Source organism: Chiroxiphia lanceolata, chromosome 4, assembly GCF_009829145.1.
Source record: "Chiroxiphia lanceolata isolate bChiLan1 chromosome 4, bChiLan1.pri, whole genome shotgun sequence".
In the NCBI taxonomy this organism is placed as follows: Eukaryota; Metazoa; Chordata; class Aves; order Passeriformes; family Pipridae; genus Chiroxiphia; species Chiroxiphia lanceolata.
Genome location: NC_045640.1, coordinates 8197561 through 8222083, shown reverse-complemented (window position 1 = coordinate 8222083; position 24523 = coordinate 8197561). Strand labels below are relative to the sequence as shown.

Sequence of the window (24523 nt, the reverse complement as noted above, 5' to 3'; positions counted from 1 at the left end):
ATGGTGTTTTGTCTTAAATAGCATTGCCAACTAGGCAGGTATCCTGGTGGGAGCCTGTTACAGACCACCCAACCAGGATGAAGAGGCAGACAAAATACTCTCCAAACAGCTGGGAGAAGTCTCACAATCACTAGCCCTTGCTGTCATGGGGGACTTCAACTTACCAGATGTCTGCTGGGAATACAGTACAGCAGAGAAGAAACAGTCTGGGAGGTTCCGGGGGTGTGTGGAAGAGAACTTCCTGACACAGCTGGTGAGTGAGCCAGCCAGGGGAGATACCCTGCTGCACGTGCTGGTTGTGAACAGAGAAGGACTGGTGGGTGATGTGCTCAGAGGCCGCCTTGGACATAGCAATTAGGGGGTTTGATGCTTGGAGAAGTGAGGAAGGGGATCAGGAGAACTGCCACCTTGAACTTCTGGAGGAAGGCAGACTTTGGCCTGTTTAGGTGGCTGGTTGACAGGGTCCTTTGGGAGGCAGTCCTGAAGGACAGAGGGGTCAGGAAGGCTGGATGTGCTTTAAGAAGGGAATCCTAAAGGTACAGGAGCAGGCTGTCCCCATGTGCTGAAAGATGAGCCAGTGGGGAAGAAGATTGGTCTGATTGAACAGAGCTTTGGCTGGAACTTGAGTTAAAGAGGAGGGCTGACATTTGGAGGAAGGGGGAGGCAACTCAGGAGGACTTACAGGGATGTTGTGAGGTTATGCTGGGAGAAAATTAGAAGGGCCAGCATCCGAAAAGAACTTAATCTGGCTACTGCCAAAAAGCCCAATTAAAAATTGTTTCTATAAATGCATCAGCAACGAAAGGAAGGCTGAAGAGAGTCTCTATCCTTTACTGCATGCAGGGAGAAATATAGGAACAAAGGAGGAGGGCAAGGCTGAGATGCTTAATGCCCTCTTTCCTACAGTCTTTAATAGTAAGACCAGTTCTCTGGGTACCTGTCCCCTCAGCTGGAAGAGAGGGATGGGGAGCAGAATGAAGCCCCCACAATCCAAGGGGAAATGGTTGATGTGCTACACCACTGAGGCACACATAAGTCTATGGGGCTGGGTGGGATCCCCCCAGGAATACTGAGGGAGCTGGTGGAAGTGCTCACTGAGCGACTTTCCATCACTTACCAGCAGTCCTGACTCACTGGAAGGGTTCCAGGTGAGTGGAGGTTGGCAAATAAGATGCCCATCTGCATGAATGGCCTGAAGGAGGATCTGGGGAACTACAGGCCCAGCCACCATGGCTTTATGAAAGGCAGGGCCTGTTTGACCAACCTGGTTTCCTTGTATAACAAGGTGACCTGTGTGGTGGATGAGAGACGGGCTGTCGATGTTGTCCACCTGGACCTTAGTAAAGCATTTGACACAGCTTCCCACAGCATTTTTCTGGAAAAACTGGCTGCTCATGACTTGGATGGGTGCACTGTTCACTGGGTGGAAAACTGGATGGATGGCCAGGCCCAGAGAGTGGTGGGGAGTGGAATTACATCCAGCTGGTGGCCAGTCACCAGTGGTATCTCTGAGGGCACAGTGGCTGGTTCTGTTTAGTATCTTTATCAATTATCTGGATGAGGGGATTGAGGGCACAAGTTTGTGCTCTGGAGAACAAATCCTATGAGGAGCAGCTGAGGGAGCTGGGGCTGGAGAAAAGGATGCTCAGGGGAGACCTTATTTGTCTCTACAACTCCCTGATGGGAGGTTGTAGCCAAGTGGGGGTCAGCCTCTTCTCCCAGGTAACAAGTGATAGTACAAGAGGAAATGGCCTCAAGTTGCACCGGTGGGGTTTAGATTGGATATTATGAAAAATTTCTTCACCAAAAGGGTTTTCAAGCATTGGAACAGGCTGCCCAGGGCAGTGATGGAGTCACTATCCCTGGAGGTACTTCAAAGATGTGTAGGTGTGGTGCTTGGGGACATGATTTAGTGGTGGACTTGGTGGTGTGAGGTTAGTGGTTTTACTCTGATCTTAGGTCTTTTCTAGTCTAAATGATTAGGTGTTCCTACCACATAAACAATTAAAACACAGGTGCATCTCTTGACTTTTTTTTTTTACAGTAAACTTTAAACCAGCCTCCTGGCCTGGGAGAAAGCTTCCTAAGTATTTTTGAAGATCAGGCCAGTCCAAGCTAGGAAATTGTCCTACAGTAGATGCTAGGAGTTTCAAACATTAGCTGGATCCCATTGTGTTGGCTGTTTTACTTGCATTGAATTATGGATGGTCCCTGCCTTGAAGAGCTTACATGCTTAAGGCAAAGCACAGTATGTGGTTGTACCCATCTGAAAGAATAGAGGAGGAAGGACAGAGGAATTCTAATAAAACATGTTTGAATAGGCCAGCTGTCTGCACAGTTAAATGATTTTGAGACAATAGGGTGTTCTTTAAATAAGATCCAAATAAACAGGATAATCCATGACATACTTTGGGCATGGAACATGTACAACTATTTGAGCTTGCAACTTTTAAAGCTACTCAGCAAATCTTTTATCTGTTAACCACTCTAAAACTTAGTTTAGACAGTCAACCATAAGAATATACTAGTATTTAATGTTTAGGCTGTATCTAGGTTCTTAAAATAGGCGTATGGGAAAAACCTGCTATTTTAAATATTCTTTCTTTAAAGCTAGGATAAGTGAAACTTACTTGGCTAATTGGTTTAAATTAGCAAATTTTCTAACCAAGCATGAAGCACTGTTAGCTGGCCAACAGTTTTGCTGCTTTTCAATTTGCAAATCCAAAGTCTGCTGTAGTTCTTCTTACACTTCATTGTATAATGTGGAGGAACAGCTGTAAAATGTGCAGAATGTTCTCAAAGAAACGCTTCACAAAAGAGTGAGAGGCTGCACTGGCAGACTGCTTTTAACCCAGCATTGCCACTTCAGATGAGAAGTTGTGCACTATGTCTGCATTCACAGTAAAACTTGCAGGAGGTTCTTAAAGGATACTCATTTTATGCATTAAATTAAGATATTTTTTTTTTTGCTTATATCCAAAGTGTAGTGGGGGGGGAAAGGCAACAATCTGATTTAAAGCTTTTCACACCACAGAATTTGAATACCCTTTGCAAGTTTTCTTTAGTAAGGTGTTCTTTATAGAAAAGCTTAACAGCCAAACAGCAGTTTGAAGAGATTACTCTGCTCTTGCATTAAAAAAATAAGAATAAAAATTCCCTGATGGGTTCTCACATTACTTGTTAATCCCTTTTGGTTGTACCTGAGGTTGTTCACTGTTACATGTTTTAATTGTGGTGTGTGCAATGCACTAGGAAACTGTCCCTGTTGTTCTCTGAGAAACATGGTGCTGTAATCGTTCAGTATACAGAGAGAAGTATTAACAAGTTGCATACATTGGAATGCTTGGATTGGCTCCTGAAATACTTCAGTCTTCATGTTTTTGGAGTTTTCTAAGTTTTTATAAAGTGAATACTTGACTATAGTGTGAAACTTTAATAGCTGGGTATTTGTGGCTCATCCTTCTAGGCTTGCCTTTGATGGTTTTACATTAAACTAGGTTTAAAACAAACAAGTTTTTTCCCTTTTCATCTTTCACCTGTATCTTTTTCTGTTTTCAGAAGAGAGTCCTTGGAAAGCTTTAAATGGGGGTTACCCAATCCAGACTGACACAACAAGGAATTCAGCTTACCCTTTCCCAGTGTGCCCCTTCAGCACCAGCACTGCCAGTAATGGTAGTCTGCAGTGGCAGCAGGAATCTTCCAACACATCCATGGTGTCAGGATGGATAAGTGAATTAAACCTTAACGAAAACTCGGGTCAGCCCTTGGCACCGCCAACCAAACGCCACTGTAGGTCCCTCTCGGAGCCAGACGAGCTGGCTCGCTGTCGGTCACCCTGGAAGCCTGGCAATTCCAAGGTTTGGACTCCCGTGTCAAAGAGACGCTGTAACAGCGGCGGCAGCGCGACCTTGCAGCGCTGCAACAGTCATGGAAGTGCAACCTTACAGAGAAGCACAAGCATCAGTCTGCCACAAAACATACTGTCCCTAAACAACGTCTTCACTATCACCAGCTTCAACACATCACCAGTACCCAGACCTTCCTCTGCCAGCAGCGGGTTTGTGGACAGCAGCGAGGGCAGCACGAGCTCGAGTACCCGCTGGAATTCCGGAGGCCCTTGTGACTTTAACCCAAGGCGCCGCCTCTCCCTCTCCCAGGAGCACATCACCGAGACAGGAAATCTCTTGCCTTCAGCCAACAGCACTCCCACCTCCACACCCGAGCTCAGCCGGCGGCAGGGCCTGCTGAGGTGCCGCTCTCAGCCCTGCGTCCTGAACGAAAAGAAAAGCCGGCTGAAGCGCAGACGGGAGGAGGATGTACGATGGAACAGGCCATCGTTAGACTTTTTTAAAATGACACGGGTGAGATCTTACTTTCCTCAGTGTGGGAAGGGAACTCTTGCAGGAAGGCTGTTTCTAGATTAAACTGCGTTAATTTGTAGTTGTCGCAGGTTTGCTTCTGTCCTTGTGCTGATGGATATCACATTCAGCAGGATAGCAGGCTGTTATAGGGTGCCATACCCTCTAGCAACTTATATTTTGCTTGCAAAACCCAGTTCTTGAAGTCCAGTCTACTTGATATTGAGTACAGAGAGCTCTGAAAAGATCCTTGAAGCAGAGGCCAAAGAAAAATGGCTTAATTTTTCAAAAATGAAGGAAACCCTGGGGAAGGGAGTGAACATGGTAGCAAAAAACTTAATGTCACCATGTTCCCAGATGCAATGAGTTCTCAGTAATTTTGTTCAAATCTGTTTGATTAAGCCTCCCCTTACAGTTTGAGTAATTCCATAAGGCTAAATAAGAGCAAGCGAGCCCCTATAAATGGATTAACTAAAGAAACATCTAATAAGCAAGTTGGAAATAGTGTTCTAATATGGCAACTGCTTCAGCTCAACAGAGAGGTGTTTTACTCCCAGTTATTCAAAATTCTACTTCACTCATGAGGGTAAAGGTGCTAATACAAAAACTAGTAAACTTAGTTTATGCCTATAACTTTGCACGTAATACAAATGCATGTATACAGCTCATTTTTTGGAAGCTTCTGTGTCCACAGAGTTGAGTGCTACAGTTTAACATGTAAAATTCGATCTTATACTTGTGAATATAATCCTACTGCCTACAACAGATAACAGACCTACTCACACAAACCTTCCAGGTCTGGTTAAGAGTAGTGAGGAGGAGGTAGCTTGCAGAAGTAGCAACAAAAATGAAAGGACGTAGTTGTGCACCAGTGTCCCTGCACTGTGCGAAGGAAAAGCTGACTAGAATGGGATGCTGGCTAAAATGTCCAGTTTGTGGTACCCTGGTATTAGTAGGCTTTACATAGAAATGTGTGGGGAAAAATACTGGTAAGGTATTGGAGCTGAACTGATGTTAACTAATTTGTATCCTCTTAGCTGAAAGTGTGTATAATGGCATCTGTCCCTCTCTTGTACTTTAGTGAGTTCAACTTCCTTATAGATTAAAGGATTTTTTGTCTTTAAATGTAAATACTTTTTTGGTGAAACTCTGGGGGTAGGTAATGGGTTGACAAGCCATACAGAACAATCTATTTGCTTATTGACAAGGTTGGTAACCAGCTCTGTTCTAACTATGAGTAGACAGTGTTCAGAGTTTTGGTTAAGATGCAAGTTTACTAGATAGCTAATCAGATCTTACCTGTTTCTCTGTGTTAATCACTGCTGGGATTAGTTTGCTAATCTAGACCAGAAGTATTATTGGATTTGCCTTTCAACTTTCTGTGTGGTCTTGATGCAGGTTTCTTTATGTAAAAATTCAGAACCTGCCCTTTTTTTTTTTTTTTTTTTTGCTAGTCTTGATGCTTGCATTCTTTGGGCTCTGAAGGTGTTTGCAGTATTTCAGAGTGGCAGAACAGTTTCATTTGCTCAGATTTTACACCTTCTAAGTAATCCATATGGTGTGGGTATATGTGGAGAGAACCTGATAACAGCCCATGTCTATAGGAAGCTTTTTGGCTGTTTAGATTTGCTGCAGAATTTTACCATTAGACTAATGTTCAGCCAGTCTTGACTACTTTTTCCTGTAAGGCCTATTTTGAAATGATGTTTTCATGGTAAACTGAGTAGTTTATGCAACAAAGTTCATTTTACAGTGTCAAGGCCTGATGAATGTTTTTTCCAGCCGTTTCAGTAGAATCTTCCTATCGAGATACTACTGTGTATTTAATCAAAGGCACAAAGTATAGTTTGGAGATACATCAGTTTCTAAACATGCTAAACTTTAATGGAAACATCTGTTTAAAAACTAGGCAAGTTCTGAAAACATTTGAAGTAAAAATTGTATTAAGCTTACAAGAAATATTGGGACTTTTCAGTATGACAGTTTGCTTACCCATTACCTTCTCCCCATGCCCCAAATCCTGGTAGATGTATATGCTTTGAAACTTACATTGTGGTGTTAAACAAAATTACTTCTGTGCAAAATATTATGAACTAATACTACAGAAGGCTTGTTTTGAAGTGTCACACAAGAAGTGGATGTGTCCTATATCTGCATGCAGCTCAGTGAAGATCAGGACTAAGATTAGGGGAAGTTCAGTAAGACCTTTCTTTCATGTATCTTGATGGCTCCTTATTGTTTCCAAAAATACTTTTTCTGTGATTTCAAATTCACTTCTAAGTCAGTTTATGAAAGACCTCTGTTGGAAACAAGGGCTTTTAAGGATTTTTGTTCTAAGCTTTACTGAAAACATTTTGATGTTCTCAAGTCTTCCTAAAAAGCTCAACTTATCAAGTAGTTGCTTGAAACCAGGTCAGCAGTTAGATAACATTGCTTGTGGGGAACTTAACATGGGTCAGCTATACCTGATGATAGATCTGAAGGTGCTGGGAAGGGAGAATTCTTTATACTGCAGTCATATATTGGAGCCATGACTGCACGAAGAGCAAAGTTTTGGGACTGCAGACATTGCTGCTGCTGCTCTGGAGTCCTGAGAGGTTGATACTGAAACACCTGCCAAAGTTGCTTAAGGCTTTTCAGTAAGGAATTCTCTCAAATCAATATTTATCAGAATTAATGATTTATTTACTTTAACCTGAAGCAAGGGCTGTTGTATCTAAATGAAGATCTTGAATAGCTGTGGTTGGATGAAGCTTTAGAGGTAGAAGGGGATGAAAGGTGTTTTTTGGTTTGATGTTTTTTATTTTCTTGTTATTTCTGTTTTGGTGTTGGTTATTGTTTGTTATGGATTTTTTTTGCATTATTGAGCAGGTTTTTTTGCTAGTTGAGTTCTGAACTTGGTGATCTGCTTCAGTCCTTACTTATTTGCTAAATTTTGTTGCTAGAAAATCAAAAGTCGGATTCTGAAAGCAAAGTTTCCATTGTCATTGCTTTTTAAGCTTAGAATTCATAGGTGATAAAAATCAGATTACTAATCTATCCCTACCTATCATTTATTTCTGTGCTTGTTCATGGCATGTTCCTTCCTCTTTAATATTCTAATTTGTACCTTTATTGAAAAGAAAGAAATCAGGCAACTCTTAACACCATAAACTGTTTATTTCTTTGTACTTTCATTTCGTTTTATTCTTCCACAGACTTTCACACTTCATTCCCCCTCTGTTTTAGGTTTTCATGCCCTCTTGGGAAGGAATATGCCATATCTTCAGTTCTTGTGTCAAATATCCAGTAAAGGGAGTGATTCATGTAGGTAGAAATAGAATGATCAGGCAGACTGCTGTACACCACTGCTTAGCTCTCACATAGTGCTAAATTCTGGAAGGATCTTTTTCTGGACTAGAAGCTGAAAATACAAACTTGTGAAACATCAGACCTTCTAGAACATGAAGACAGCTGTAAAAACAAAGAAAAGACTGTAGGAAAAGATAAGAAAATATGATAGCTGTTTTCAGCCTCTCAGGGCTCAAAATTACTTTTCTCTATTCAGTTATGTGAGCAGGAAGAGCTGTATGAGTTGTAAAACACCCAAATAAGCTGTTCCAGTGAGGAGTGCAGGCAAATCCCATCACCCTGGAATTTGAAGATGAGTGTGTGGCAAAGAGCCTCCTTGGGCTTGTGCTCCCCTGCTAACATGCTCCATCTTAGAGGCCGCCACAGAATGAGCAAAGGTGGTGTTTAGACTGGTAACTGCAGTACAAGGACAGAAATGTTTCTTTACTGAAGTGGAAACTGCTGAGCTTTTTCCAGTGTTCTGCTTCATGAATTATGTCAGTTGATCCTGAGGTGCGACAAGGAAAGAACAGCCAAGAGGTTGCACGTGTTTTTTAGTGTGTAAGCAAGTCCTGCTGTGACAGTGAGATTTAATTCTGTTTCAGATCAAACAACACACTGTAGTTTGAAGCCTTCCTGGTGTTTATCATTCTTGTGCTACTCCACCCCCAATGTGGTGGCATGGGGTTCCAAAAAGTAATAATCTTGGTATCATACTTAAAAATCCCAAACTACAGTAACATGTTATCTGAAGTGGTCTTTGGTTTGTTTAAATAGTTAATACTAAATACCTGGCTTTAACCACATAAGTAATAGTTTCAACAATTCCATATTATGGCATCTCATGCATTAATTAACATTAGACTAGGTAAGACAACACAGTGATAAGTTTTAAGGGTCTCTAAACAGTGAAGGATCTCAGGGACTGAAGTTGTGATTTCCTGGCCGGGGAGGCTTCTCTTAGAAATAGTTTAAAGTCATCTGGAGTTTATAGTAGTGGATTTTCTTGGTACTGAGGCAGATCCTGAGTGCCACACCAGGTCAGGCCGAAGCTGTAGCTGGCACCCTGCCAGACCAGAACAGCTGCTTTGAGGGATGCAGGAACAATGAATGTGCAATGTGATACTTCCTCCAGCATGGCCTGGCTCCTGCCACAGTGCATCTTGAGGGCTTCAGAGTGTGCACTGGTGGTTCAGACTCTGGCATCTACTCTTTTCTCTTGATAGTTTGCTCTTTTTAACCCCACATCTTGGACCTTCACAGTGTTACACAAGAGTTTAATGTTTCTAAACAGGTCATCATCACCTGCAAATACCTGAACGCTTGATTTATTATCTTTCTTGAAGTTTAAGGTCTTGAATAGGCAAAACACGTGTATAACTTTGATTTTTCAAGTAAATTGAACTCAAATTGTCTCTGCTTTATGGTTATTGACTTTATGCTGCAGGTCACAATGATGTCTCTGTATATTAAGGATGTTTTCTTACAGGAATGAGTGTGAACACATAAGTCAAAGATGTCAACTTCAACCGAAACAGGAAAATAAGTATCACTTACATGTGAGAATAAACATAAGAACTGATTGATAGTGATTTCCATGGTAGTTTTAAAATGTTGGGAATGTTGGGGCTGGATATGTTTCCCTGAAGGGTTTGATGAGGAGGCAGTACTTAATAAAGGGCAGAACACATCAGCAGTGCTGTGACTGAACTTGAGTCAGATGAGTGCTGCTTTTCCTGCAGTGTAACTCCTGATCTCTCTTCTCCAATCTCTGCATCCACTTACTTGAGTTTTCCTTTGCATGGGCCAGTTTGCAGAAGCCAATGTGAATAGATGCAAGGGTGAGCTGTAATACTAATTATTTCGTATAAGTATCTAAACCAGAGTAACAAAACGTGTGGTTGCAATCTGAGAACTATCAAGCATTGATTTTGGGTTTTCTGCCCCTTGAGATTACTGTAATGGTCAGTATGTGGACAGGTTTATGAATTAGCTATACTGTGACCTCACTAAGTTTAAGCAAAATAAGCTCTAAGGCATTCTCCTTGGATTCCGAGAATTCTTGTTGTCCAGAAGATTTTGAATTATGCCCTGTTAGGCATAGTTACAGTAAATTTGTTCGTTTTGATTATGCTACAGCAAAGTGGATTAATGTTCCTGAGCTGCACAATCAGTGTTACTGCTGTAAGTAGAATCCAAGAATGGACATAGCAAAGACAGTTTTCCTGCATGTAAGTAGTGTAGTGAAATAGCTGCTCTCTCATGTTAGGCTTTCTCCCAGGCTGCTGTTTTAGCACGTGCAAGATAAGTGGTACAGAGTCCCTTACAAAGCAATCAGAGTGTCCTGTGAGTCAGGCCTACACTGGCTAAAGTAGGTTAAGTACTGGCTCATGAAGTTCATTCAGATTGTGTGCTGTAAATAGTAACCATGTTTCTTTAAATAGCTTGAGATGCTTATGTAAAGCTTGTAACCTCCTGTCAAAATGGGAACAAACAGGTTATTTGGGGTAGATGTAATTTCTGCTTGTGGATACAGTGGAGTCAGCAAAGGCTGTTCTCTGCCCTGCACACCAGTGTAGTGTGATTTGGGGAAGATCTTTAATGTGATTGCAGGTTTTAATCCCTTAAGCTCTTGTGGTGCACTTGCAAGGTGTACTACAGCATCTCTTGGTCAGAATGTAGGTCTGATTTTTTTTTTCTTTCCTACCTGTGAATGACATGTTGACAGTCAGTGCTGTGTTGATAAAATAGATGGTAGATGTCCTTGCACTGTATGTGGGGGTATCTTCTGCTGCAGGGCACCCTTGATGCCCTTGGCTTTTGGAATATGGTTTGTGGAAAATGCAATACAGATGAGTAATATGTGGAGGAGGATTGGGCTGGGTTTGATTGGGATCAATAAAATGGTAGCAAATATAAATACATAACACTGGTAGTTTCCCTTTGTATTAGCTTAAGGACCAAAAAGAACAACTATGAATGAAACAGTTCAGCCAGGGACAGAATTTTAGTTCTTGTTTGAAATTTTAATACCTGTTTTAATGCCTATTCCCAGGGGAACCTTTAACTTAACATTCGAAAAATAGAACTAATTCTGGCCTACCTTTGCTTTGAAAAACAGTTCTGGGACTTTTTTTCTTCCCATGGTAATAATTTCTGTAAGTGATCATAAAGTGGGAAAGCAAGCGGTAACATCATTTGTATATACATATCAAGATGGTATCAAAAATTGTATCAAAATTGTCCAGCTAAATAAATCAGTGGTTTAAATCCACTTCTAGGCATAAACATAATTTATAGCTGAAAAGAAACTGTTAGCAATGGACGTCAAGAAAAATGTTTGTTTGCCTGTACAGTGTACCCCTACATGTAAGAGGCTAAAGACTTCGGTATTTCCAAAGTGTGGTGTTTTTTTTTTCTTTAAGGGTAACCTTATGTCTTGTGGGACAGATGTCTGAATGGAAAGGAATGCAATAAGATACTTGTAAGTTTTCTAAGCTTCAGCAGAGTGAAAGTAAACTACTTCTATGTCTCCAGGATTTTGAATAACGAAGTGCAAGTCAGCTGCAATTTGCTAGAGGTTGGTCAAGGTATCTTATTTGTTCATTGGAAATCAGTTAAGAAGCCAGAGAATTGCTAAGATCAGGAAGAAATTCTCTTTGGAGAGGAACAGGTAGGTGGAAAGCTGGAGCAGTTTCTTGATATGTCTATTCTTGTGGCATTTACAAAAGGGAGAGACTTCTTGAGCAAACTTCAGTGGTGGCCAGTGACAGTCCCAGCACCACTGTGATTGTGAAACAGCTCAGAAATTACTGAGCTCTGCACCTGCCTCTGGGTAAGAGATGTCTTAAGAAATTTCCAAGCATTTTGGCTTGAGCTCTTTGTTAAATCTGCTTCCCTGAAGTTGAGCAATAGGCATCTGCTCTGTAGTATGATTAAACCTCCCATATCCTCAAATTAAATGAAAGATAATGTACAGCAGTTTGAGTCAAAGTTTGTGCTGTCAATCTGTAAAAACCAGTTGAGGAAATCATGGGTGAGGAAAGATGTCTTAAATCATCCTGTCTCATTCTCTGTTAGTGCCTGATTACTTCCCACAGTATATGTTTTTCTAGTATTTGGTCCACTGTAGCCTTTTAAATGCCTCCAGGAATGTGGTTTCCTTAGCAGATAAAGAACCTTTTGTGGGGAGCAAAGGCAGTTTCACTTAAGCTATAATATTCATTCAGACTCACTTAAGATAGTGTCATGTATTTTTGGATCTCTTTCCTACTGTCATGATCATATTTCTTGAAAATAGAACTTTAAGCTTCCTGGTCCTCTAGTTAATGAAAATGTATGAGCTCTCTTAGTCTCTGTTTGAAAGCAGCTTTTGCAGGAGGAGGGATAGCAGGTATTAAGTATGGTATTTAGAGCCCAGGAACCTGTACCCAGTTACACCTTTCTGTTTTGTGAAACATTTAGTAATGACAGTGTGCTTTTGCCTGGAATTTTTTTTTCATGAGTTAGAACTACACAGGAGCAGTAGGTTTTTGCTCCAAGAAATAATAGTCAAGGACTTAGAGCTTCTTGCAGAGCTTTGAGGACTTGAGTAGGACCAACTGATGTTCAGCTGGATCTCCATTTCCAGTCAAACATTTAGACTATTCCTTTTGCTAATAGTTAGGTCTCTGAATAATTTAAACCTCTTCAAAGTACTCCAATAAAACAGGTTAATGAAATGAATATTTTGTAGAAAGTGATAAACCTTTTTAATCATCTTAAGCTTTATTTACTCTTGTTTGTGAAGTGTTATATATATGCTGCTTACTATGTTGAAGTTCTTATGTCAAAAATAATTGACTGCTGTTTTCAAAACTTAAAAAAAAAAAAAGAATAAGTTCCTTAACATGTATTGCATCAGAACAAAAAGTCTGTAAGTAGGCTTAAACTCTAAACATTTAAAAAAACCTGAACCAAACAAAAGAACCCATCCCAGACCAGCACAACTTTATTTTATACTGTTATAATCAGTATAGCATTCTTTTAAATTTCTTAATCATGTGTAGCATCTAGTGCTTGTCTCTTACTGTGTCCATTGTTTGAGCAGGAACTTGCTTAAATAGCAGTAGTATTTTCAGGGAGGTGTGAAACTATTTTTAGAGTATACGTTTGTGGGATAAGTAGTTGACTTAAGCTTAAAGACAGCTTTGTAACCTTGTCAGAAATCTGTATTTTCCACTGGGCGTTATGTTACTATCTGACAATCAGTTTTGAGTTGGATTTTGTCATTTCAGTCATAGTTGTATGGCTCTTTCATCCTTCTAAACCTAAATAGATGAACTGCACATCTGTTGTGTGAAAGTAACGTAGGAGGTCTCTAAATTTTTCTGTTTCAAGAGTGACTTTGTTAAAATCAGTTAAAAGGCTTATCTATAATTACATAGTTCATATTAACACTGTGGTGTTGCAAAACTGATGTTCATTTTCCATCCCTTCCCAGATGGTTTTTTTAATTTGAAGTGCTTGAAAATCTTTATTTTTAAAACTGGGTATTATGCTTAATAACTAGCAAAACAATGTAGCAAATTATGTTTTAACTTTTTAAAATTAATTCAAATACTGTACCAGGTGAAATCAGAAGTACTCTTGGAGGAAGAACCGAGTCTTTCATCAAAATGTGTGTAGCAGCAAAGGACAACCTTTGTGCCATGAGTGACTTTAAAGGGCCTTGGGGAGAGCAAACATTAGGAGCTTGTACTGATGGGGAGGTGCAGAGACTCAAGCTTGGGGTTTAGTTTGTTAGTGTGCTGTGATAGATTTTTGTGGAAGTGAGAACAGTTTAGTTTCCTAAAATGGAAGAAAAATAATAGATTATACCATTCTTTCAGAGGGAGGCAAATAAAGCTTCCCTTCCTCTGAGTCCTCCTCACACAAAACTCAGACCACAGGGGTGGCAATGGGAGGGGAGTGAGGAAGGGAAAAACGAGTACTAAAGTGACTTCTACAACCAAACCCTCCATAATTTCAAAGCAGAATATATGCACAACACTAACATGCTTCCAACATCTGTCTATAGGAAAGGCAGGACAGGTTATAACTGAACTTGACAATGATTCTCATAGGGTTTAAGATCCCAGATGATGTTATGGTCTGTAGCTACTTGACTTGTCTGGGCTTTCCATGTAAAACGTGTGAGCTTTATCCAAGTGTGTATAAGGAACATGTAGCTCAGCTCAAAATGGGGGAAAAAATGCTGTGGATTTAATTGTCAGAGACACTGCCCTGTGGAATTAACTTTCCTTTTGAACAGTGTGTGAAACTTTGTTTGCAATCCATGTAGTGGGTTGTGTAAGCTGTGAGGGCTTCCTGGCAGAGCAGTGCTGGCTGTAGAGTGCAGTTATTGCAACAGGGAGGTGTAAGTGACTGTGTAGCAGCAGACTACGGTGGATGAGTTTGGATCCTCTTTGCTTGATGGTAGATGTTGAATACCAACAAATTAAACTGGGAAGGATGCCTGGATTTCAAGGCTGTCAGTGTTTCTTCTTTTCCTTTGGAAAAAAAGTGGGTTTTCTTTTCCTCAGGTAGAAGCACCTCAGATAGCAATTCATGTTTGCTGTATCAATTTCTTGAACTTTACAGTTCAGGTAGTTCTACAGTTGAACTAGAAATTCTGCAGTTGAATGCAGCTGGAGAAGAGGGCATCCTTAATTAAATACAAAATGGGATGTTGAAACTACTTCTTGTCAACTTTCTCCCGATTCTTTCTTAATCTGGGATGTAATTGAGACTCCCCCCATCTCATTCAATAAAATGCTTATTGGGAACTTGAATTAATTTTTTCCAGAAAGCTTTGTAAGTGGAAAAAAGTAACTGTTAAACTGTCTTTTCTTGTTTTGAGTTACAGGTCTTCCTTCATCACTTGCTTTAGTTCTTGTGTGTTTTATTTTGTTATGTAGGTGAAGATGTGCTAACTGTGGAAAAACTTCATTCTTTTCACATCCACTCTTGTGTAATTTTAGGTTTGGATTCTCCAAATACTTGAATTCTTATATTCAGTTTTTTAAGGGTGTCCTTAAGCAAATGGCAGTGTGCAAGGCATTGGTGGTAATGCATTATCTTCTCTGAAGCTGTGCTTTCATGTGGTCATCCTGCAGCATGTTAGTGTTGTGCATATATTCTGCTTTGAAATTGTGGAGGGTTTGGTTGTAGAAGCCACATTAGTATTTGTTTTTCCCTTCCTCACTCCCCTCCCATTGCCACCCCTGTGGTTTGAGTTTTGTATGAGGAGGACTCAGAGGAAGGGAAGCTGAATTCCTTTTCCTTGTTTTCATCTTTCAAATACAATGGTGATTACAATGTCTGTATGGAACAGGCATTATATTTTGGTAATAATGTTTTGTCTCAAAGTGAGTCATCTGACTGCCAGGCTTCAGAATATGACAGTCCTTAAGAACTTTCCATATGAGGAAGCAATAACAGACTTGTGGGATGGCTAATGAATCATGGATAATTAGTGTCCTGCTCCTGCTAAGCTTTAGCATCTGACACGTATTTTTCCTTTTAGTGGGATGGTTTAGAGAAACATTTTCTACTCAGTTTATAATTTGATCTAACACGTGAAACCTTTAAATGCCAACTTTTTATATCGTGGTACAAAAGCAGCATGAATTGCTCTCACAGGGTTACCTGTTGGGCTTTTTTTTTTTTTTTGTTCACTTAGTTCTTGTGAGTACATTCTGGGACAGCAGAGATTAAAGTTTAATCTATTAAAAATAATTATTATAGTTGGGGAGACAAGAGATATGTTTTGCCCATATTGGTGTGCACGTAGCACTAGCTTCATATTGATTTAGATGAGCAGAAGGATCCTTGATATATCAAAGATTATGTTGCTTTACCTTAGTTCAAAGCAGTACAAAGCAGTACAAATAATGACTTCAGCAAGCTAGAAGTTTCCAGTTGCTGGTAATTTGGCTTGTTTTGAGAGTAGCCTGGGGTCCTTAATTATCAGAACTCAGTTTCTATTCAGTGGGAGAGTCCTGCCCATGGCATTTGATGTCTCTGCTGAACACGAATGGTCTTCCAAATCCATGCTCTTTCAGTACTTCTGATGGAGTTCATGTATAGCTCTGGATGGTGTAAAACTAGGGGAATTCCTTCTGTTACTGATGAAGATTTTTGACAGTAGAACTGTTAACATTTGTAACTTTTCCGAGGAACAGCCAATTATGAGAAGGAAGGCCTTTCAAAATAGGTATCTTAGAGCAGGAAAGCTTTTCCTGAGAGTTCTAGTGCACATCTGAAGCTTGTTGTGTGATCTCAGACTTATGGTCCTGGCCCAGTACCTTCAGCCTTTACCTGCAGGTTTGAATTTGAACTCAGTTTTAATTTTCCAATCCTATTTTAATAAACAGGCCCAATTAACTGAGACTTGTTTTCCTGTGGTGTCAGTGTAAATACCTGAGGATGAATCTACAGTTTGCTAAGTTGCTGGAGATAATGCAAGTCTTAAATTTAATGCTTTTGCCTCTTCCTGCCATGAACAAGGTGAATTACTTAGGTAGCTTAAAAAAAAGAGGGAGAGGGGGCTGGGAGTTGCTGTCCATCTGGGACTCCATTTCAGATGCATCTGAGCTTGGGTAATCCAGATATTGTGTAATTCCCACTTTCATTATGATAAAAAGGTACTTATAGCTCTAATTGCTAATTAATGGAGTCCTTAATTTGTTAGAAATAGCTTTTTAGGCTGAGCACTATTAGAGGGGAACATTTTTTTCCAATCTTGCTCCTTAAATGATCTCTCTGTCAAGAACAGATTTTAGTTTTCCGTGTTGAAACATAACTGACAACTACGTTCCAAACCAGGGCTGTACAGGTCATAAAGTTTGTTAAGAAGTGGCCTTGTGGGTTTTTTTCCTAACCACAGCAGAGCATTTTCTTGACCTAGTTATTTTTCAAAGACAGATGACTGTTTTTCTTACCTTGAATTTTGTTGCCTGAAGGGGTTATTCTGATGGCTTGACAAAGGGTTTGAAGAACCTCTGGTCTCTGTTACTGTTGAATTTGGATGCTCTTCTACCCATCTGTGTTCTTTTAAAAAAAAAAAAAGAAGGTACTCGAGCTTGAAAAGCTCCTTCAGTAACGGGCCTTGAGAAAGGAAATCTTACTGTCGGCACATAAGGCTTTTTCTTCCAGGATGAATCTTGCATGGTACAAACCCGAGGTATGGAACTGTTCAACTGGGAGTCAAATGGCAGTTAAGCATCCTTACAAAATGCATGTCTGTGTTCACTGGGAATTGGCAAGCTGGTATGATGTCTGCTGACTAGTTCCACATGGTCTAAAAACTTTTTTCCTCCGAAGTGTTGCCAGCTTCTTTCCCCATTTTACTGGGTCTGTGTGTGCCTGCCTGTGCCTGTGTTTTATAAGGATGTTATGGGCTATTATTTGCTGCTGTAAACTCTCGTTCTTTTGGAGGGAGGACAACAGAATGGAATGTTGGAAGCAGGAGTAATTCTTTTTATATTACTGTGTGAGACCAGGACATGTGCAGAATTAAGTAGTTTACACAGCTTGCCACTCTTCATGTTCTATTTGATGTATGTTACTGTTCTGTGAGTCCCTTTTGGCTTTGCTCTGAGTTCTCTTTGCTCTCCTTGCTTTGCTGCTTTCTGTTTGGGGATTTTTCCAGTTCTTTGGTCTGGTGTCAAAATCCTGTTTAAATTCCCTTGTAGAGAATTAACTGTCCAGAAAACCTTTCTGGTGCTGAGCATGGCTAAGTCCTGCTCCGTTTTCACTATAGCAGTGAGAAATATTCTATGCCTTCTACCAGAAAGTTCCAGTGGGTCTAGTGACCCTGACATTTGCTGGATGGCTCAGTTGTAGCTGTGGCATGTTTGAGGGCCAGGCCTTAGAATATCCAGCATCTGTGTTGCCATGTGAATTCCCTCAACATCTCCCTGCCCACTATTTGCTCCCGGTCACCACTGTTGTAACAAAAGGACCATTCCACTACCCAAACTGGCTCAAATGGGATCTTCTTTACTGAAGTGGGATCAGCACTTACTGAAGCAGCACTTGTTATGGCTTGTACTTGTATTTTTCTAGTGAGTCTGTTTCTGCAGACTGTGGTTCTGAAAATTTAATGTTACTGTGTTAAATTGTAATCCACTTAGCATGGTTCTGGTTTTTTCTGTCTTAGTACATATTGTGAAAAATATGAAGACCTCTGGGGAGCCATGAGACAAGTCTCACAAGTAGGGTGTGTGGCACAGTCAGCAGGTAGATGATGGTGACAAAAGGGTAAAAACTGCCCAAGAGGTCTATTCCCAAGCAGAATTTAGGGCTATTTTTTTTCTTCCTTTACCACTCTCAGCAGTTTGATAGTCTGGAAGTTAGTGCCTTAAAGCTATGGGTTAAAAAAAGCATGCTATTGTACTTCAGGAGGGGATGCCAGCATTGGAGGGGGAAGGAGGGGATGTCCTCTGCAACCTTTTTAGTGTATGCTCTAGGTCTATGAATAGCTCTCAATGCCTGTCTCTTCCAATTATTATTTCCCTGAGCAGCGCTATTTGTAAAGCTGATGTTCTTGAGATGGCCTTTGGTTTCAAATGTCTTTTTAGGCATAAATGCTGGTTTTTTCTTCAGGTGTGAGTCTGTTGATACATGCTGGATCTTCTACTTTAGGAGTTTCTCATGCACCTGTGAAATAACTTCAGTTCAGACTCTTGTTTTAAATAGTGATGAAACCAGCTGCCAGTCATACAAAACAAAAATCAGTATTCTGCTGCGTTCATTGCAACTAATAGTGGCAATGTGAGGTGTTTTTCTGTCCTGCAGTAACTTGTGGGAGTAGCAGGAACTGTGACCTAAATAGGAAAGAGATCCAGACTAGTGCTACAACATATTGTCTGCAGAGTGTAACAAGTGACAGGTTTGGGACACTTTGAATTTCTTCTCTATTTATCTAAAAAAAAACCCCCAAAACAACAACAACAAAAACCCCACCAAACTCAAAACAACCTTTTTTTGCTTTGATATCTTACGGGAGATATTGCAAACAGTACTGCTTTAGCTGCTGTCATACTGGGGTGTTTTTGTTGTGTTTTTGGTTTTTTTTTTTTTCCTGCTGTAGTGGTGAAGTCCTTCCTTTATTGTGAAATGGACTGAATTGTTCCTTCTATGGGGGGTCATTTGATTTATATTCATTCAGAGTGAGGGTCAAGTCCAGTTTTGTAATGATAATATAGTTTAAAATGCATATTAGTAGTTTTACCTTTGGGTTACAGCAGAAATAACGTGATCCTTGAAGTTCATGCTTGGAAACTGTAAACCAAGGGATTACAGAGAAGGAAATGAAGAGGAGGGGCAGGATGTTGAAATGCATTTTCAGCGAACAGTCGTATTTGTAATAACCTCTAATCTGTAAGAACAAACCTCAGTGGAACTGTTAGTGGACTATGAGCACTGCTGTTAACTCCCTCTGCATTAAAGCTCCTTCCCCTTCCACATGTCAATTCCAGATCAGTCATATTTCAGTTCCTTAATGTGACTCATACCTACTTTGATTTTTATTTTTTTTTCTCCATCTGAAAAGGCTTTATGTACACAGAGTAAGGCTGCTTTCACCCTTCACTGACCAGCTTGTGGTCAAAATATTTTTGTGTGATCTATTTAAATATGTTCTGAGATTTTTGATAAGTTTGTTCTTGTGCAATGCTCCCCACCCTACTAGTTTCTATTCCTCAGCCTTCTTGGTTAGACTTAAATACTGTAGAAACATCAATTTCCAAGAAGTGATAGCTGTCAGATGTATAGCCAAGCTGAAGTCTCTTGTTAAGAGATTATGTAGGTTCCCAGGCTTCAACCTACTGCAGAAGGCAAGTGAATAAAGCAGAAGTTAATGTGTTTTTGTTTTCTGTTAAGATTAATATGTGAGCACCAGTTAATGTGGGGTTTAATTGGAACTGGATTTTATTATTCATTCCCAACCTTATTCTTCACGGCAGTTTTCTGACATAAACCAACCATTTCTTAAACTTATTCATGCTGATTATATCACTTGTCCAAATTGTGTGTTATCTGGAGCTGGTTCTTTAGCTCTTCCTTCCAGTTGACCTCTCTACAGTGTTCACGTTTAGAGAAAGGTATTGCTGACTGTCCTTTTCCCTATACTAAATAAACCAGCTGAACCTTTCCTACCTCCAACTCTTTTCTTAATACACTACATTTTTTTTTCTCTTTGCTTTTATTCTCTCCTTTTACGGCTGTATTGTGTTGGTGACTGCAGTCACTTGTTTTTCTTGTCCTGCTCTGACCCTTCCAACTGATGAGTTCCTCGTGATGCAGTTTGATAGTGTGACCTTGTGCTTTTCTATAAATGTGCCCATGATATCATTTCAATCAAGTTCATGAATATTCCAGCCTTCCCTTACGTGGCTCATGTCACTCAGCCTCAACTAGTGAAGTGTGTTAATATCATGTACACTTTTGGGCATATTTTCCCCTCCTTTTCTCACCAGTTCTCAGATGCATTGCCTGTAGATGGCCAGCTCCATCTTTGTGCAGTTGTTTTGTATTGATTAGGTCTCTTCTCTATATGAGGGTCTCAATATTGGTGCACTGAGTCTGGCAGAACTCAAAAATGATGGTGTGGCTGGAAGTAGATAGCATCAGAGTTGGGATCAGGTTTGTGTGCCACACTTGAGGTAGACACACCAGTGCTGTTAAGTACATGAAACTAGAAGAGATATAGTTCTTAGAAAATGTTTGATTACGATGATCACTGGGTGGATGTTCAGGAGACTATTTAAGAAACAATTATTCTCTTCTGGACTTGTTTTTCTGCATTCTTTAATGGAGTGAGCACTTGAGGTTCAGCGCTCAGTTTATTTTTTGTAGGCAGTGCAAGTTCGTTGCTATGAGGGCTTGTAATGCAGACTATATCTTGACTTTTTATGCCAAGTCACTGTGTCATAGTGTGGTTTTAAATAACTAACCCTTTTCCTTTTGGGATAAGGTGTAACTTCCAAGACTAGTTGTGTCATACTGCTGTTATTGGCCCCCTTGGAGTCTGGTCGCTCAGCTGCCTTGCCTATCTCAGTTATGGGAAAGTCTTTTAACTTGGTTTGATTATGTCAATAAGGGTAAGTAGAGTGTGTTAGGAGTTGCAATTAATTGCTGTGCTGAGTAGGGTGTGTGAACTCTCCGGCTCTAAGGGGATGAAGGTGTGCCAGGGCTGAGGTTTTTCTCTGGAACTATAGTCTGGTTTAGGTCTGTTTCTTTGGACAGTAAAAATGGGCATGTGAAAGAGAACCAAACTAGTAATTCAGATACAGTTCAGAGGATCTTTAAAATTTTCTCAAGTCTCCACCCAAGAAACTTCCTGTGAGATCAGTACACACAGGAAGAAGATAAGGAGGTACCAGTTTTAAGCTGGATTAGTGCAGAAAACTCATCTTTTGTGGGGTTTCTGATGTTCAGAAAGACTTTGTGAATTCAGTGTGGTATATATACATATTAGAGAAAATAACTTGCTTCAAACTTGTATCCATAAGAATACTTTAGTATGATGACTACTGGGGATTTTGGGTAAAGGAATAAAATTGGCTTATAGCAAATGCAGCTGCAATCCTGAGATGAAATGAGCTTTTGTTGTGAAAATTACAAGGGTGAAGACTTGTGTATATGTGTAGAGGGGAATTTCCATTTTGAAATGGGAATGATTTAAGTTTGCAAAAAGCAAGAGGAATCTTTCCTGTTTTAGAAGAGTTATCTGGGAATCGACAGTGTCAAGAAGCCTCTCCAATCTGGGGACGTTATTGTGGAAGGGAGAGAACAGCAGGAAGGACACCCAGTGCTGATGGGCAGTCCATTGCTTTGGATGTTGAGTGTTTCTGGAATCCATGTGGGAATTTACCGGGATTCATTGATGAGATGAACGAGTTTTTTGCAGTGCATTTTGAAGCAAAGGATTAAAGAATTTTTTGTTAAATGAAAAAAGTTGTCTATGGCAGAAATTAATATGACCACTTTCAGGAAAGCCTGTTTAAAGAAAATGAGGAGTAAATGAGACTAAAGTTCTTTCAGGTCTTGCTAGTTTCTTCATATCTAGATGTTCAGAGTTGTCTACCTTTCTGTACAAGCAGAGACCAAAAGAAATAATTATTTTAACATGCTTTTCTTTAGGTTTTGGAGTCTTTGGTTTTCTTAGTTCTTGAATAATTCTCTAATCTGAGTCATTTTTATGTACGTGTAGCAGAAGGAGCTGGTTTCAAATTTGCTCTTCAGTGATCAAGATTGAAAGTGTCAGTTTGGAGTGAAAAATACTGTTTGTATTTGGGCAACACAGGATGAAGTTAAGACTTGTTGTTTTGATACCAGGAGATGTCGAAGTCTCTTTTTCTTGGTGACTCACTGTTGTCATGGTTATAGCTTCTCTACACTGTTCCCAGTGTTGGGGATCCCACCATAGATTTTTGAGATTCCTTTGCCATGTGAACACATCTGCAGTGTTGTGTATCTGACTTTAAGGAAAATACTTTGATCAGGCATCACCTGTCTGGTTTAAATATGCAATTAAATAGTTCAAGTAAATATTAGCATTAGCTAGCAAATAAGGTGGTACCTTGGAGATTAGGTCTGTTGTAATAATGAAGTGATGGAGAACAAAATGCAGCTCCTGAACAGGAGTTCTTAACTCTGAAGTGCAGTAGAAGGTAGTCAGAGATGAAATACAATTTCTAGTACAAGTCATCAACAGGATAAGTAACAGATAGGTCTCTCTGTGTTAAACTTAATTTTGCTGTCAAAGCATGTGTCTTGCTGACAGTGTGTTTTTGATAAACCTGTAATGGCTAAACTGGTACTTTGGCTTTTTAACAGTAAAACTGCAAAAATGTGAAGAGCTTGTCTCAGCTGCAGCACCCTGTGTGAAGTAGAAGCCCTGGTGGCTTTCCATTTATTGTTTGTTTGTTTGTTTTTAAGTTGCAATACTGATATGACACACTTTATCCACCTATTTAGCCTTTCGTAGGAGTCTTGAACTTGCAGTAATTAAAAAAATGAACTTGGTTCATTCAGAGCTCTGTGAAATGACTGTTCCATTGATCTAAATGTTTGCTTAATAGTAGTTTCATTTTTTTTTAACTGTCTTCATATAGCTTTGAGAAAACAGCAAATGTATCCTCAGTTCTTAAGTGGAACTGTTCTGCTTGCTCTCACTGTGTACTGAGCAGCCAGTGCAGGGGTTCTGTGTGCTGATAACTCCATTATTTATGTGGCAACCTTGTAAACTTCAACCAAGTGACTAAGCACTCAAGTGCTCAAATGATACAAAAAATGATAATCTGGTGTAAACTAAAACATAATTTCAACAACTATTTTAAGTGTAACTAAAACATTTTGGAGCTAATCTTGGCAGTTTATTTTTTTTTGGTCCAAAAATCCTGTCTTCTGGGCATTATAAAGAAGGATCACAGGGGAAGCAAAAATGCAGAATGCTTTGGAAACTGGGATAGGAGAGAGGATTTAACTTTTTTGCAGCTGTTTGAATAAATTTCTTTGTTCAACCTTGGAGCATTGCTACCAGCTGCATGAAAGCCAGTGAACTCGTCTGAACTGAATTTGTGTTTAATTGAATTCTGCTTAATTAATGCAAGGTATACAGGATGATTTGACAAAGGATATCTTTAGATTGTCAAACGTGTTTCTCCTGTAGTAGGGAAACACTCTCTGGTTTTAATTTGAAAACAGCACAAACATTCTTTGACATGAATTGTTTTGCAGTTATTGCCAAAGGAAGCTTGGAATTTAAGAATTTTATTTCCCCCCCCATCAGACTGCTGGTTTGACAACTTGTTATTTTGAGTGGATAAGTTGTAGCAAGGCCCCCAAGTATGTATGAGTGAGTTGAGGCTTGTCTATGTAGCACAGTTATCAAGTGAGAAGGGTGTGGGCTTTGAAGGAGAGTGACTATCGTAGAACAGCTAAATGCAGGCACTTTTCTCTTAGTGCCACTTTCCAGTTCTTTCTCTGTAAGTGCAAGCCTTTAATTCTGTTTTCCTCTAAAAAGGTAGAAGGGGGATGTTTTGGCATCTTGGGGTTTGCAAAAAGAGGGACCTCATGTTTAACTTTCAGTATTTGCATTTTCAGTAGCCTAGCATTCCAGGATCACTGGCATCACTATACAGTCTGCCTTGATCAGAAATATCAAAGTGTTGAAATTTTACATGCAGAATTTTTTTTTATATAACTATATATAAGTGTAAAATGAGGTAGCTTTTATTTCCTTTTTGAGAGGACATAATGCTTCAGTGCAGTAGGAAAAGAACATGCTGTACACATCAGTGTAAGGGGCATGAGGAATGGTAGATTTCACATTTGGGTAGACACTCAAGTTGCATCAGAACCTGGCTCAGTGTGTCCCTTCTGGATGCACTAGTGCTTCACTGGGGTCACTGGTGCCTGTGTGGTTCTTGAGCCTCTTCTCCTTCCACCTTGTCCTTACCCAGGAGAGAGGCATGTAGCAAGAGGCTGCAATACCACAATTCTGTCCTCCTGCTAAAGAAACTCCCTTCCCTCAGCCTAGCCTGAATAGTAAAACTAGAAGTCACATAGCCCATGTGGTCCCTTTTCTCATGCAAGAGGTAGACAAGTTTGTCACAACTCAGAAATTCCATTTATGATTGCTTGGGCCACCAATTACACTTACAGGTTTTATAAATGCAGGATTTAACGGAGCCTTTAAGGCCAGGGGTTGAGCAATTTAAGCCCTGCAAAGGTACTGTCCTTCTGTGATGGAGTTTTGCAGATTCCAGGTGTTGTTAGGCCAGGCTGTTGATACTGTGTGAGGC

At 40.0% G+C, this 24523-nt stretch overlaps 1 protein-coding gene across 7 annotated transcripts in view; it reads left to right on the top strand.

Annotated features, from left to right (window-relative positions):
- The window catches only part of FAM53A (family with sequence similarity 53 member A), a 70772-nt gene that overhangs the window by 28720 nt on the left and 17529 nt on the right, over nt 1–24523 (top strand). For 5 of the 7 annotated variants that reach the window (XM_032685768.1, XM_032685769.1, XM_032685767.1 and 2 more), the window contains exons 4-5: nt 3559–4361; nt 9828–9872. In XM_032685768.1, coding sequence (XP_032541659.1) covers nt 3559–4361; nt 9828–9872 — 848 coding nt within the window. The remainder of the gene's footprint in view (nt 1–3558; nt 4362–9827; nt 9873–24523) is intronic. The other 2 variants (XM_032685773.1, XM_032685772.1) reach the window with 1 other exon arrangement.